The sequence below is a fragment of the Phocoena sinus genome, chromosome 6 (genome assembly GCF_008692025.1).
Source record: "Phocoena sinus isolate mPhoSin1 chromosome 6, mPhoSin1.pri, whole genome shotgun sequence".
In the NCBI taxonomy this organism is placed as follows: Eukaryota; Metazoa; Chordata; class Mammalia; order Artiodactyla; family Phocoenidae; genus Phocoena; species Phocoena sinus.
The window spans coordinates 463987-477166 of record NC_045768.1 but is presented as its reverse complement, the minus strand read 5'-3'; the positions used below and the strand labels follow the sequence as shown (position 1 = coordinate 477166).

General features: G+C 66.3%; 2 protein-coding genes across 6 annotated transcripts in view; both read right to left on the bottom strand.

Annotated features, from left to right (window-relative positions):
* Positions 1-700: 700 nt before the first annotated feature.
* Positions 701-9565, bottom strand: NSMF (NMDA receptor synaptonuclear signaling and neuronal migration factor). Of its 5 annotated transcripts, XM_032633972.1 has the most exons (15): positions 9213-9554; positions 8743-8804; positions 7611-8111; positions 6345-6420; positions 5086-5154; positions 4231-4283; positions 3766-3855; positions 3111-3235; positions 2905-2988; positions 2780-2813; positions 2636-2706; positions 2412-2491; positions 2168-2270; positions 1898-1973; positions 701-1812 (listed from the first exon to the last, which is right to left on the bottom strand). In XM_032633972.1, the coding sequence occupies exons 1-15, from the start codon at positions 9281-9283 to the stop codon at positions 1715-1717; spliced, it is 1593 nt and encodes a 530-aa protein (XP_032489863.1). In that variant the 5' UTR covers positions 9284-9554; the 3' UTR covers positions 701-1714. The 5 variants fall into 5 exon arrangements, with proteins under 5 accessions (XP_032489863.1, XP_032489865.1, XP_032489864.1 ...); XM_032633974.1 differs by lacking the exon at positions 3766-3855 and having other exon boundaries at positions 9213-9565; XM_032633973.1 differs by lacking the exon at positions 5086-5154 and having other exon boundaries at positions 9213-9556.
* Positions 9566-10215: 650 nt separating this feature from the next.
* Positions 10216-13180, bottom strand: part of PNPLA7 (patatin like phospholipase domain containing 7) — a 32018-nt gene continuing 29053 nt past the window's right edge. The window contains 8 exon segments of the mRNA XM_032635106.1: positions 10216-10633; positions 10773-10794; positions 10796-10844; positions 11052-11141; positions 11550-11655; positions 11735-11887; positions 12260-12408; positions 12917-13033. Of these exon segments, the coding sequence (XP_032490997.1) occupies positions 10535-10633; positions 10773-10794; positions 10796-10844; positions 11052-11141; positions 11550-11655; positions 11735-11887; positions 12260-12408; positions 12917-13033 (785 nt within the window). The 3' untranslated portion in view covers positions 10216-10534.

Here is a 13180-nt window from a genome sequence, read left to right as displayed (position 1 = left end):
GCACCCCCTGATGCCAGGCTGCCAGCCTCCAGGCCCCCAGAACCCCAGGCCTCCCAGCCTTCACCCATGCCATCCCCTGGCAGCCCCCCGCCCTCCCCAGCCCTTGGTGGCCCTGGATGCACCCATCTGGCACCTGCTGATCTGCCCACAGGCACCTGGACCAGGAGCCACCAGGGTAGCCAAGCCTGGCTGGACCCCAAAGCACCTTGGCCACTGGAGGGGAGGGTGGTGGCAATGGGCACATCTGGGGATGACTAAGGCTAGTGATGGCCAGCTGGTCCTGTGGTCACCACCTAGCCTCCCCCTGTGGCCACACTGCTGACCACATGCAGAGAATGGCCTGAGGGAAGGAATGGCCCTCCGCTCTGTGCCCGGGAGTGGGGCAGAGGCTACAGGAGGAGGGTGTCTCTGCCCTCATCTCCCGACCTCAACTGGTCCTCTGCAGGACCACATCCTGCAGCCGTGTCAAGGACTTGCTCTTTTCCCAGACACTTCCCCGGAGCCCTGGGAGCCCCATCCCCAGACCTCTCGCAGAGTGTGCCCTTGGCAGGGCAGGCCTAGCGGCTCCAGCCCCCTTGCTCCAGGCCAGGATGTGCAGGCGGCCACCACAGCAACAACCTCAGACCAGCGGGCCCAGAATCTTCTGGGCCCAGGGAGGCAGTGGACGGTGGGTGCTGAGAGAGGAGACCCACGCGGCAGCCGCAGCAGAGAATCAGATTTAATGGTCACTCTAAGGAAAGTCGTACATTTTTCAGCCCCCGCCCCCCCTTGGCTGGGGGCACAGCCAGGTGACCAGGCTCTGCAAAGGGGGGCCAGCCCCCGAGCCCCAGCTATGTACAAGAGAGCTCACCCCCTGGGCCACGGGCCAGGCTTCGAGCCCACAGCACACCGGCCGCCCAGCTCTCAGGCCCCGGCTGCAGGATCCAGGCCCCTACGTGGAGTGCAGCAGGGTTCTCACCCACCAGGACCCAGCCCCAGCAAGCCCCGCCAAGACCCCAGGGCTCTGCACTAGGAGAGGCCTTCAGAACTCGGCCGCCAAAAGCTGAGCTGGACAGCAGCAGGGAGCTGGGCGGGCCTGGGAGGCCGGGGAGCAGGCAGGGCCCGCTCTGAAAGAAAGGAAGGTGTGCCCCCCAGCTGCTGCCCAGGCACCCCTGCTGAGCCGGCGCAGCCGAGGCCAGGTAAGCGAGGTGGCGAGAGCAGTGCAAGCACAGACGATCAGGGACTCGGCCAGGGACGGAGCCAGGCCGGGCAGGCGGGCCGCCCTGGTGCTGGTGATCAGATACGGCAGGGCTGGGGCGCTGGGGCAGACAAGGTCCTGAACACACGCTGAGCCGGGTGGTCTACGCCGTTACTAGTAACGTAGCACTTAACTAGTTAACCAGTAATGCTGCTTCCCTCTGAATCGTCTCAGAGGTTGTAGAAAATTGCACTTATTTCTATGACCCCGCACAGGAACCGCCCCAGAGCTGCAGCCTCCAGCCGAGACCTAGACCCGGTCAACATCCACCGGCCGCGGTGGCTCCTCCCAGGCGCGGGGGCTGGGACCTCTTTGACCCGTGATGCCTTGAGGACCAGACCCCTGGGAGGGAACCTGAGCGACGTCTGAGGGTGCCCTGAAGTGGCCGTGAAGACCAGGACCCACACGGTACTGGGCAGCACACAGCGGCCCAGCCCCCATCGCTGGTCCGAGGAAGCGGCCGGGTGGACCCGCCTCTCACAGAACGTCCTCAAAGTCCAGCAGCTTCGAGTGCTGGCGGCTTTTCCACAGGCGGTACAGCCGGAAGTCAAAGTAGGTCTCGATCATCTGCTTCCCTGAGGCAGGAGGGGCGAGGCCGGGGCTCAGGCCACCGCCCCCCGGAACCCACCCCACGACTGGGGACCAGCCCGGCAAACTCACCTTGGGCTGACAGCTCCAGGGGGGACTCGAAGGTGACCCTGTAAGGGGTCATGAGGGTCCTGAGGTTCTGGAACAGCTGAAAAGAGGGGGTGGGCCACGAGCTCAGGGCACGGAAAGAGAGAGGGATGGGGAGAATGGGGGGTGGGGAACAGGACGCCCCCAGCTGGTTAGGTCCAGGCATGGGGGTTCCTCTGGGAGGATGAGAAGGGAATCTGGAGAGAAATGGGGGTTCTATCAACCCTTCACAGGTCTGGGGTCTGGGCCCCGTACCTTCTCCCCGTTGGGGTTCCCCAGGACGTAGCAGCCCATGACGTGGATGACGTTCGGCTCCGGGTTCACTTTGCTCATCAAGTGGCTCAACCGTTTCCAGAAGCTGGCGGGGGAGGGGTGGTCACAGGTGGCCTCCAGCCCGACCCCCAGGTGTGAGGGGGCATCACAGGACGCACTGCGGGGACACGGTGCCCCGGCAGGTGCTGCATCCAGCCCCCCAGCCTCCCAGCTCCCCCCAGCTCACTGAATCATGTCCTCTTCCTTCTCCACTTTGGCAAAGGTGGCCACCTTGTTCTTGAGCAAGTACAGGTGTCCTGGGCCGCCCTGTGAGAGACTGCAGTTAGCAAACGGGGCCGCGCACCGGTGTCCAACCACCGCTGCCCTCAACACGTGCAGATGCAAACGTGCATGCCCAGGGAGGTGGCACCCTCCACCCCCCACCCCTGGGCAGGAAGGGCTGAGCCCTACCTGGCAGAAAATCAGCATCTTCCAGATTTTGGCCCCCTTGTGGTAGACGTTCAGCTTCTTCTCTATCTCCTCTGCAGGAGGCAGAGGTGTGAGTGCCGCCCCCAGCAGCCTCCAGACCAGAGGGCAGGGGGGCGGAGTACTTACCCAGAATGTCCTCGAAGGTGGCGTGCTCGTGGTCCTGGGACAGATGGAAGCCAGCCCCACGTCAGAGCCCTTCTCGGGCAGCACCCCCCACCCAACACCGCGACGGGGGCTGGGCAGGCACTCACGTAGAGGATGGGAATGATGGAGGGGTCATCCCTGCGGAGGATGGTGGGGATGTACTCAGCTTTGGGCACTTTAGAGGAGATGAGCTGGGAACAACAAGGGGGCCACTCAGTGCCCTGGCCGCCTGGGAGCCAGTGGGCAGCAGGAGCCCCCATGAGACCCCCCTCCCCACTGCTGAGCAGCCTGCAACAGCTGTGTGGGGCCTCACCATGACCTTGGGTGGCACGAAGCCCTCAGTGTCACAGGCTACAGCCTCCAGGCCCCTCTCCGTCTCCCAGTCCAGGTCCTCAAAGGCCTCACCCAAGGTGCAATGCGAGCTCTGTAGGTCACTACCTGTAGGGCAGGATGTGCCACCGGGCCTGAGGGTCAGCTGCAGCGCCTCCTGTCCCGGCTGCAACCCCCAGAGATGCATGGAGGCCAGAGCCAGCAAGCCATGTCCCAGAGGGTCCTCCAGGTCAGGGAGAAACCCAGGGTGGGTGAGAGAGCCAAGCTGAGGACCCCAGCAGCCTGGCAAGGCTGGCGGCTGGAAGGGGGTGGACCCTGGTGCAAGGCCAGTGGGAGCCGGAGGGCAAGGGTCAGCTCCAGACAGGCGTGCCTGTCGCCTGGGCCAAGGAGGAGTCTGGCACTGCTCCTCAGGCTTCGGGCATGAGGGCGGCACCAGGCCAGGGCAGCCAGCGAGCCGCAGCCCTTAGTTACCCCTGCCCAGAAAATCGGAGGTGCCAGAGCGCCCCCCCTCAGGCTGGTAAACTGAGGCTCAGCAAAGGCGCAGAAGCCTAGCTGCTCCCCCGGGGTGGGAGCGCAGGACTGGGGGCCTAGGGGAGCCTCTGGGAGAGGTGTGCTGGCCTGCGCCGCCCGGCACCTACTGTCTCGGGAGTCGTGGGAGGTGTCGGCTTTCATGGGGGTGGGGTCGCTCCAGGACCGGCTGAAGCTCCGCTCGCGCCGCTCGGCGAACGCTGCAGCGAAAGCAGAACCCGTTAGGGGCGGGGCCTGCAGCCACACGAGGTGGACAGGCACAGGGGCTGGCTGGGGAGGACGTGGGGACCGTGAGGGGGTCCGGAGAGTGGAGGACGCCACTGCGGCGGGAGGGGCGGGAGTGGGGAGTGCGGACGGTCGACGGCGGACAAGGACAGTGCTAGGTGGACATGGGCGGAGTCTGAGTGCAGGGGCAGGGCCCTGTCCTGGGGCGGAGCCTGGGAGTGGGAAGGTGCCCGCGGGGCTGCAGCGGGGCCTGGGGACGCGGGCCTTTGGGGCGCAGAGAGCAGCACGCCAAGCCCCAGCCGGCCAAGAACAGCGCGCCCCCGCCCGCCCGCGCCGCTCCCGGGCCTTACTCTGGGCCTTCACCCGCCGGCTGCCGACCATGCGCAGGTGTTTGCGGAAGTTCCTGGGGGCGGAAGCACCGGGGGCTGGTGAGGGCCGCGAGGGTGGCGCCCGTCCCACGCGCTCCCCTCCCCACTGCTTGCTGGCCACCGTCCCAACATTGCCCCTTGCCGCGAGGGATGCCCTCCCGGCGCCCCCAGCTCTCCCACAGGCAAATCCCACCCAGTCCCTCTCCTCCTGAGACTCCTCCCGGGCTCCCCCTTTGCTGCCAGTACAAAGGCACGATAAGCCAGCCTCCTCCTGCAGCCCCACCCCCTCCCAGGACAGCTCCCTCGGCGAGCCTGTGCACTCGGGTCTCCCGCCTTCGCTGCCCACGCTTCCCTTCTCTCCTTGCGCCCAGGTACTCTGAACCCCGAGAGCCTCCCTCCCCCCGTGGTCAAGGGCTCCTGCTTCCTGCACACGGTGGCCAGGGCAGCATAACTGTCCCCAAGCGTGAGGTGGGTTTGGGGCTGGCAGCTATCCCCTCCCCTGCCGCTGTGTCCCTGGGCCACCTCAGAAGCAGGTCTCCTTCACCCCAAACTTTGTGCCCTGCCAAAGCCCAACTTCCAAGATGGACAGACAAGCTTCCTGGACACATCTCTGAGGTGGGGCCAGCTGGCTGCAGTTCAGCTGTCACTGTACCCCCAAAACACAGGCCTAGGGGCTCAGGCCACTTGACCTTTCCTGCCTGCCGCATCCCCAGAGCAGGGCCAGGCCAGTGTTCGCCACCGCCCTTCCCCCATCAGGTCTGCTGAGCTGGGTGGGCCCAGGCTAGACCAGGACAGACAAGAGACGGACCCTGGTGGCGAGTGGCTGGCAGGCCCTACCTCTGGATTACAGACGCGGAATCATTCTCCCGTTTCCGGCGCTTCCTCTCCGCGTAGCCCCTGAACACCCTGGGAAACCGCCACGAGTCAGCACTGCCCTTGGCCGCAGGCAAGAGGGACAGAGACGTGGGGACAGAGCCTCGAGCACAGGGCCCAGCGGGGCATCCAGGGCGCTGGGCCAGGCAGAAGGTCCTGGCCTGCCTCGCCCTGTCCTCGGCCCAGTTCCACAGGCCCTGCTGTAGCCTTGGCGCTCGCTGGGACCCAGCACGCCCTCATGGTCAAGGCCCAGGTCCCTGGCCTGCCCCAACCTACTTGGGGGTGGGAGAGTCCCCCAGGGACAACCGCCATGCCCTCAGGCTCGAGGTCCACACGGTACTTACGAGATGCTAGAGTCGAGGCGGGAAGGGGCAGCGTGAGAGAGAAGACACAGTGAGCAGAGACCCTCAGACCCCCAACCGCCCTTCAGTTAGTTCCTTTCTTGTCATTGACCTGGAGGATCCCTCACAGGCACCCAGGCACCAGCAGGGTGCCGGCTATGCCGCAGGCCAGCCCTTGTGAGGGCAGCAGACGCGGAGGTCACCGTGGCCCAGGCCACCAGATGCTGTGACCTTGTCAGGCTGCACAGAGGCCTGACTGTGCCCTGCTGACCCTGGGTCCAGCAGCGAAGGTAGCGGCCCCCATCCAGCCCAAGGGCGGTGGTGCGCTCCCCAGGGTAGCATACGCAGGAGGCAGCTTCTTCGGTATCGGGGACACTGCAGCAGAGTCCCTCCCTGAAAGGAAGCCCTGACAGAACACCCAGCTGTGCGAAGGTCAAGAGCACGCCCCCAGGGGACTAAGTTGTGGTCGCTTGCAACACATGAAACACAGGTAGGCCGCTGTTTGAGGCGTGTGTGAAGGCGGAGCTGGGTGACACAGGGCAGTGAACCACCTCTGTTGCTGGCTGCATCAGCTGCAGCCCCCAGCCAGGTCCCCGCAGGACAGGATGGACGGACTGGAGGGACTGAGGGACAGGGCAGTGGGGAAGGGATGGGGCGGGGGAGGGGCAGTTGGGCGTTCAGAGCAGCCAGGCCTGCCTTCCTTCAGACTGACACATTCAGGCAGAGCTGGCGGTACACGGCACACGGGGCTGCTCAGAAGCAGCCACGCAGGTGGGCTCAGAGGCAGGTGGGCTCAGGATGGGAGAGGATCCGGCAGTAATTCCTGAGCACCAGGAAGACGGTGCCCGGCCTGGGCCCGGCACACATCAGACGTGACTCACAGCTTGCATAGTTTGTGGTTGCTGTCTGGAAACTGAAGAGGTTTCCTTGGGGAACCAGGTACGGATGGGGATGTCATCTGGAAGAGACCAAAGGAGCAGTGACTAGGCTGGCTCAGGGGTTCCTGAAGCCTTTACCCCCCTGTCGGGGAAGGGGATGCTTCTGCCACAGACGGCGGCGGAGAAGCGCCAGGGCTCCCCAGCCGCCTCCCGGGTCGGGAGGCCGGCGCAGGGCCAGCAGGCTTGGGTGTCCGCTCAGCTCTTCAAGGCACAACAGCTCAGCGGCTTGGTGGATGCTTGTCTTTTGCTTGGCTCTCCCTCTGCTACCCACAGCTGACGAGTGTTCTTTTGGAGAGCACAGCCTGCCTCCAGGGTGCCCAGGGAAAGGATTGATTTTGTCTCCATTTAAGCAGGAGGGGAAGGGCAGACACAATGGCTGCAGCCTCTCCTTGGGGTCTCCAGGGCCTTCTCTGCGGCCCACTCTGGCGTCCACTTGGTTGGACCTCCCCTCTCCCAGACCCTTCTCGGAGGGCGAGGTGGAGACCGCCCCTTCCCAGGGCCCCTACAGCCACTAGACAGAGTGGGTCGCTCTACTCTCTTCCCTGACCCCCGTCCCAGCCCCTGGCCTGGGCGTATCAGAGGAACATGAGGTTGTGGAGGTGAACTGCCCACACCCCAGGCCTGTGCCCTGAGGCCCAGCTGGGTTGCTGATCTGGAGGCCCAAGAGGTGCCCTGAGAGGGCGTGCCAGGTCTGCTAGGTAGAATTCTGCTCTCAGGAGATGACAACCTCAGAGCCAGGAAGCGTGGGGCCCCTGGAATGTCCCAGGGAGGCCTCTTGCCGACAGCAGGCCTCCGGGGCTCCGCAGCCACCAGCACAGCTCGACCATCCTGGGGCGAGCCCCACTAGCTGGCTGGGCCCCAGGCAATCACGCGCCCCCCTTGGTGAGTAGGCCCCAGGGCAGGGACTGTTCCCCAGGACTCCCTGGAGGCAGCCCGATCTTCCCGTTCAGCCAGGTTTTCTACCTGCTCAACCCTTAAGACCCTCCCAGGCCCCCTCCTCAGGGAAGCACTCCTCCGGTGACTTGGTGCTGGCAAGGCTAAAGCCAACCGTGAGGCCTGAGGTGGGGCACGGGATGTGGCGGCAGGCCGCCACCTGCAGGCCGTGACCTGGGCACCCTGCTCTGCCCAAGCCTCACAGCGCTCGTTGCTGGCCGACCCCAGCACCAGCATCCTGCCTGAAGCTGCCCAGGCCCCCGGCGAGCCCCCTCACCAGACACACGGTCAACGCTGTACATCCTCTCCAGCTTCTTGCGGCGGCTGGCGGCCTCAGGGGGAGGCGGTTGGTCCAGCCCAAAGGCCTGAGGGGAAGGACTGGGGGCGAGCTGGGCACATCCAGGACATTCCCTGGAGCCCTGGCGGCTGCCCGCCCAGCTCTGGCAGGGTCTGCTGACGTCCTCACGACTGCCGCCCGGGCTGGTGCGCAGGGGCTGGCTATGGTGGCGGGGGTGCTGCTCCCGCTGCTGCCGCCCCTTCACCACAGCCAGCTCGATGGCCTCGGCCTCCGGGCTGGGGAGCAGGGCCGGCTCCCCGGAGATGGTATACACACGAGGCTGGGGGCCCTCGCCGGCCGGCTTCCCACTGACGGCCTCCTCCGGGAGGCTGCCCTCATAGCGGCCGTTGGAAATGAGGGAGAGGCGGCGCTTGTTCTGGGGGGCAGGCTGCATCTCGGGGGACCCGTCGTGGCCAGAGTAGGCGTCAGCCAGCAGGTGGTCTGGGGGAGAGGCACCAGGTGAGCTTGCGGCCTGCTGGCCCTGCCCTCCCAGTCTCCGGGTGTTCTGAAGGCAGGGAATGAATACCCAGCGGGTGCCTGGCCCGCTGAACGAACCGTGGGCCCTGATGACTTCAGAAGAGGTATTTCTGAGCTGCGCACTCCCCCTAGAGGTTCACGTCTCACGCCTATCGGGGCCCCAAGCCCCTCTTACGTGCGTGTGGGCGACAGGCTGTGCTACCTGTGGGTGATGCGGGGGGCCCAGAAACAAGCAGGCCACCTCCCAGCCTGCCACCACGCCCATGTGCCCAGTGCCAACTTCTCCCCTCCTCCCCACCAGCTGGCCCCCAGAGACAGTGGTGCCAGTCCTGGGGGTGCCAGGAGGCCTGTTGCCATGCCAACAGCCCAAGCTGGGTGGGTGCCATGGTGATGAGTGACTCGGAGCTCCTCCTGGGGCTCTGGGCCAGGCGGGGCAGGGGGCGTGAGGAAGCCATCCCAGCCGGGCACTAGCTGCCTGCTCACACCCCACAGTGCGCAGGGGCTGGGCCTGACCTGGACAGGAGACAGCATCCTCTCGCCTAGGTTGGGGGGCTGTGGGTGGACCCCGTCCCGGCACTGCCTCACGTGCCCTTACCTGCACCGTTTCGATTCTCGGGGTGACTCTGGGACAGGTACTCGCCAAACGCTCGGGCTGCTCTGAGGGGTGGACAGCGGGGTGCGCCGTCAGTGCACACCACCCACCCTGGCGTCCCCACCCCACCCAGGCCCTCGGCGCCAGCAAGGGACGGCTCAGGGGTCACCCCCAGCAAGCACTGCCATCCCACCTCAGAATGCCCAGGGCTGGCAGGTCGCAGTTCGGGGACCCTTGGCTGTCGGTGCACCTTGGCCAGACCTGGGCCCAGGTCTGCTTTCCATCCAGCCCCTGCCACCCAGTGTGTGTGAGGGTCGTGAGGTCGTGCAGCCCGCCCACCGCAGCCTCAGGGAAGGGAGCCGCACGGAGGTGGGGGCGGGGCGCCGGCTGCGATCACGCTGCGGGGGCGGGGGCGGGGGCGGGGGCGGCGCTGGCGCTGGCGCTGGCCCCGGCGATCGGTCCGCCGCACTCACCGCACTTTGGCCGCCACCGAGGACATGGCCTCGCTCCGCAGCGCCCTCCTCCGGGAGGCGACGGCGCCCATGGTCGAGGCGGCGGCGCATCCCCAGGCCTCAGAGCGCGCCCCGCGCCCGTCGCCTCCGTCGAGGGAGCCGCGCCGCGCCGGAGATCGGGCTCGGGCTCGGGCTCGGGCTCGGGCTCAGGCTCGGGCTCGGGTTCGGTTTCCGCATGGCCGCGCCGATCCCTCCGCGCGCCCCGCCGCACCGAACAGCACTGCCAGGCCCGGGGGTGGCGCTCCGCCCACCGCGACGTCAGGGAAGGGGCGGGGCTCGGCGGGGCCGCCCCCGTTACGTCAGGGCTGGGGCCGGGCCGTCCACAGCCAAGGCAGGGCGAGGAAGGCTCCGCCCACCGTAATGTCAGAGCCGGGCGGGGCCCAGAAGGGACTACGCTGAACCCTCGCCCACCACGCCGGCAGTAGGTGGGGGGGGCGGGGGGCCGGGGGGGCCGGGTTGGGCGGCAGGGGGCGGGACCAACCATCTCTCCGCCCTCTCAAAACTGCCTCTGGAGCTGGGAAACTGAGGCCTGCGGTCCCCCGACCTCAGGGTCCTGGGCCTTCCGGTCAAGGGTCTCCCTGCTCTCGCAGACCCATGTGCCCTGCTCCGAGACCTGCAGGGATCGTGGACTCCAAAGTCATAGAGCTGACAGGTCTCCTTTTTTTACAAAAGGACCCCCCTGGCGCTATTTTAATGATCTGAAAAGTAAGGTGTGGGCATCATCTTAGGGAAGACTCTTGTGTGTACAGAATGGAAACAATGCCTGAGAGCTCGGGAGGGCCTCATCCTTGGTTTGGGGGGATCCCAGCTGCACCCCAGACCTTGGGTGTCCTGCCTGCCTGGCTTGGGGTCCTGGGGTCCCCGCATGGTGACCACTCCGCCCTGCAGCCTCAGGACTGTGGGGCTGCCCATCTTGGTGCTGCCCCCTGCCCGGGGGACCTCGGCACAGGGACCACATGTCCCACACAATCAGATCTACCTTTATTGACAGGCTAAGCAGAAGCATCAGGGGCTCTGACATCTCAGAGGCCTCAGGGGGCCCGCAGGGGCCGGCACAGCCCCCCAGGACTGCTGTGTGTGCAGGGGATGCCAGGACCCAGTGCCCCACCAGGAGCGGCCAGCGCAGAGAGGCCCCAGACGCTCCAACACCGGCCGGCAGGGCCCTGGGCCCCAGCAGGGTCTCCCTGGCAGGCTGGGGAAGAGCTGCAGGAGCTGCGCCAGCTGGTTCTCTGAAACCCACCCACAGGAGATGCTGGCTGCAGGGTGCATCAGAGCAGAGACCTCTACCCATCTTGGTCAGAGGGCCGGGGGGAAGAGGAGTCCTGGGATGGTTCAGGGGAAGCCAGACGGGAGTGCCGATGCCAAAGCGAGGGCTTGTCCTCCTGGAAGCAAACCGCACACACGGTCAAGGTCAAGGTGGGGGCAAGCCAGGAGGGCAGCAGGGAGGGAGCAGCTGGCCTGCTTTGGAGCCCTTGGAGCTGGCAGCTCAGCTGGGGAGCACAGGGTGTCCGGGCAGCTCACTGAGTCGGAGCCCAGGTCGGCTGGGGCCGCCCAGCAGCACCTCCTTGTATTCGGTCTGGTGGTCAGACTCATCTGGGCAGAGAGCAGGGCCATGCAGGTATCCCCTTGAGAGCAGGGGCAGGGGCCGGCATGGGTCCCCATATGCAGCCTACCGGGGCCAGGGGCTGCTAGAGGGAGCCTGGTGGCCAGGGTGGCTTATTGAGAGTGTCAAGGGTCAGGAGGGGACATTGCCACTACCATCCTCAGCTGTGTGGGCATATGGCCTGGGGTCCAACTCACCATGTGCTGCAGCCCCCTTGGCAGGCTCGATACGTGATACGATCTCAGCGAGGTCCATGAAGGAGGCGTTGGGGCAGGTGAGCACGTTGGGGGCAGAGGCGAAGGAGACATCTGGCGAAGCCCCTGACCGCAGCCAGCCCCACCCTCTCTATGACCCTCTGTGGTCCTAGCCCTGGAGTGCGGGTGGGGCACGGATGACAGGCAGAGTCCTGAGCAGCCCCCCACCCACAGTGACATCCTCTCCCATGTGAGCACTTCAAGGGTGGAGAGTCAAAGGGGGGCAGAGGCCAAAAGACAGCCCCCAGGGCCACTGCCCTTGCCCTTGTCTTCTGGCCCCTGGGGCGGGGCAGGGGAACCTGCAGGCCTGAGCAGTTGAGAGGGTGTGCCAACGTGCTGCTGGCTGCAGGGAGCCCTGCCTCTCTTTTGGACTGGACAGCAGAGGACGGGTCACAGGAGTGGGAGAGGAAGGAGGGGTGCCAACTCAGGCACTCACATCGCACGCCTTCACCTTGCTCGTCCCCTACCGATCCTGCAGCATGTTCTCCAGCACGCCACTGTGACCCCAGATGTCAAACACTGTCCGGCCGTGCTGGTACCCCACCTCCTGCACAAACACCGGGAACCCCGTGACTGGGACGCGAGAGCAGGGAGGCCTGGGAGGGGCAGCCGGCCTGGACACTCACGCAGATCTCGTCGAACTTGCTGAAGTCCAGGGTGCCGTAGCTGTTGGGCGGGGGGGAGCGCAGGTCCTCGCAGTAGTCGCTGCTCTTCATCTCCAGCTGCTGGACGCAGCACACGTAGGCCAGGCGCGTCTGGATCTCCACTATGTTCAACACCTGCCGTGTCACAGCCCCTGAGTGTGGCTCTCCTGTCCCTGCGTGGCCCCTGGCCTCCATCTGGGCACAACCACTGAGTCTCCTGCCCTGGCCCTTCCTTCCCCTTCCCTCCCCCCAAGGGGAGGTAATTTCTGCTAGGCCTGGGGGGAGGCTGGGCCCCAGCCAGGGGTCCTGGGGTGTGTGGAGCCTTTAGGCCTGGCTCCTTTCCCAGAGCTGGTCCCAGGCGGGCAGGGATGGTGAGTGACCGACCACCACCCTCCTGGACCCAGAGCCTGGAAGGTGCACCCCCTCCCTGCCCATCTCAGGGTCTCAGGGACACAGGCGCCAGGATGTGGGGAGGAGCAGCTGGGGTAGGCAGGGCTGGGCCCCCACCTTGACCTTCGTGGCCAAGGGATTCCAGCGCTTCTACAGCAGCCACCACCTGGAGAGCGCATCCCCGTAGTTGGTGAGGTCTGTCTCATCCCAGCTGCCCATGTCGATGGCAATCACCACCTTTGCCCCCATTGACCTGGCCACATCTGCTGGGGAGGAGGTGGCCTGGTCACCAATGGGGACAGGTATACAGAGCCCCAGGTGGGAGCCTGGCTGGGGTGACGGGTCAGAGCTGGGGGAAGTTGGGGTGGAGCCAGGGCTGGGGGCAGAGCTGCCTGAGAGGCGCTGAGAGTGGGGGGACGGGGGTGAGGGTTTGGAAGGTGGGGAGGGCCTCCTCTCCACCCTCACACCTGGGCCTGCGGAGGGGATCGGCCAAGCGCACAGAGCTGTCCAACAGGTGACAGGTGTGCCCCAGGAGGGGCCTTGCCCACAGCAGACCCGACACCTGCAGGCTGTTAGTTCTGACTGTGGGCACAGACGGGCCCTAATTGCGGCCGGCCCCTCTACCTGGCCTGGTTCTGAGCACTGCTGAGCCGACAAATAGAGCCATCTGCTGGGAGCACGCAGCGCCGAGCGTGCGCACGCCTATAACCCCCAGCGCGCAGGAGCGGTGGGGCTGAGGCGGGGCTGGGCGGCCGCCCCCATCCGCCACAGTACCTGGGAGGTTGTTGATGTAGCCCCCGTCCATCAGCAGGTGTCCATCTTTGGGGTCGCAGAGCGGGGGCATGTAGCCCGACAGGGACATGCTGGCACGCACGTACCTCCACAGTAAGCCTGGGAGGGGGTCCAGAGGGATCGGGGGAGAGGAAAGGAGCCTTTCGCTGCCCAGGGTGAGTTCCTGCCCTGGACCCTCGGCTCAGAGCCTCGCCGACATGGGTCCTGAGCCCTGCACGTCTGGCCTCCGGCGGAGAGCACCAGGCC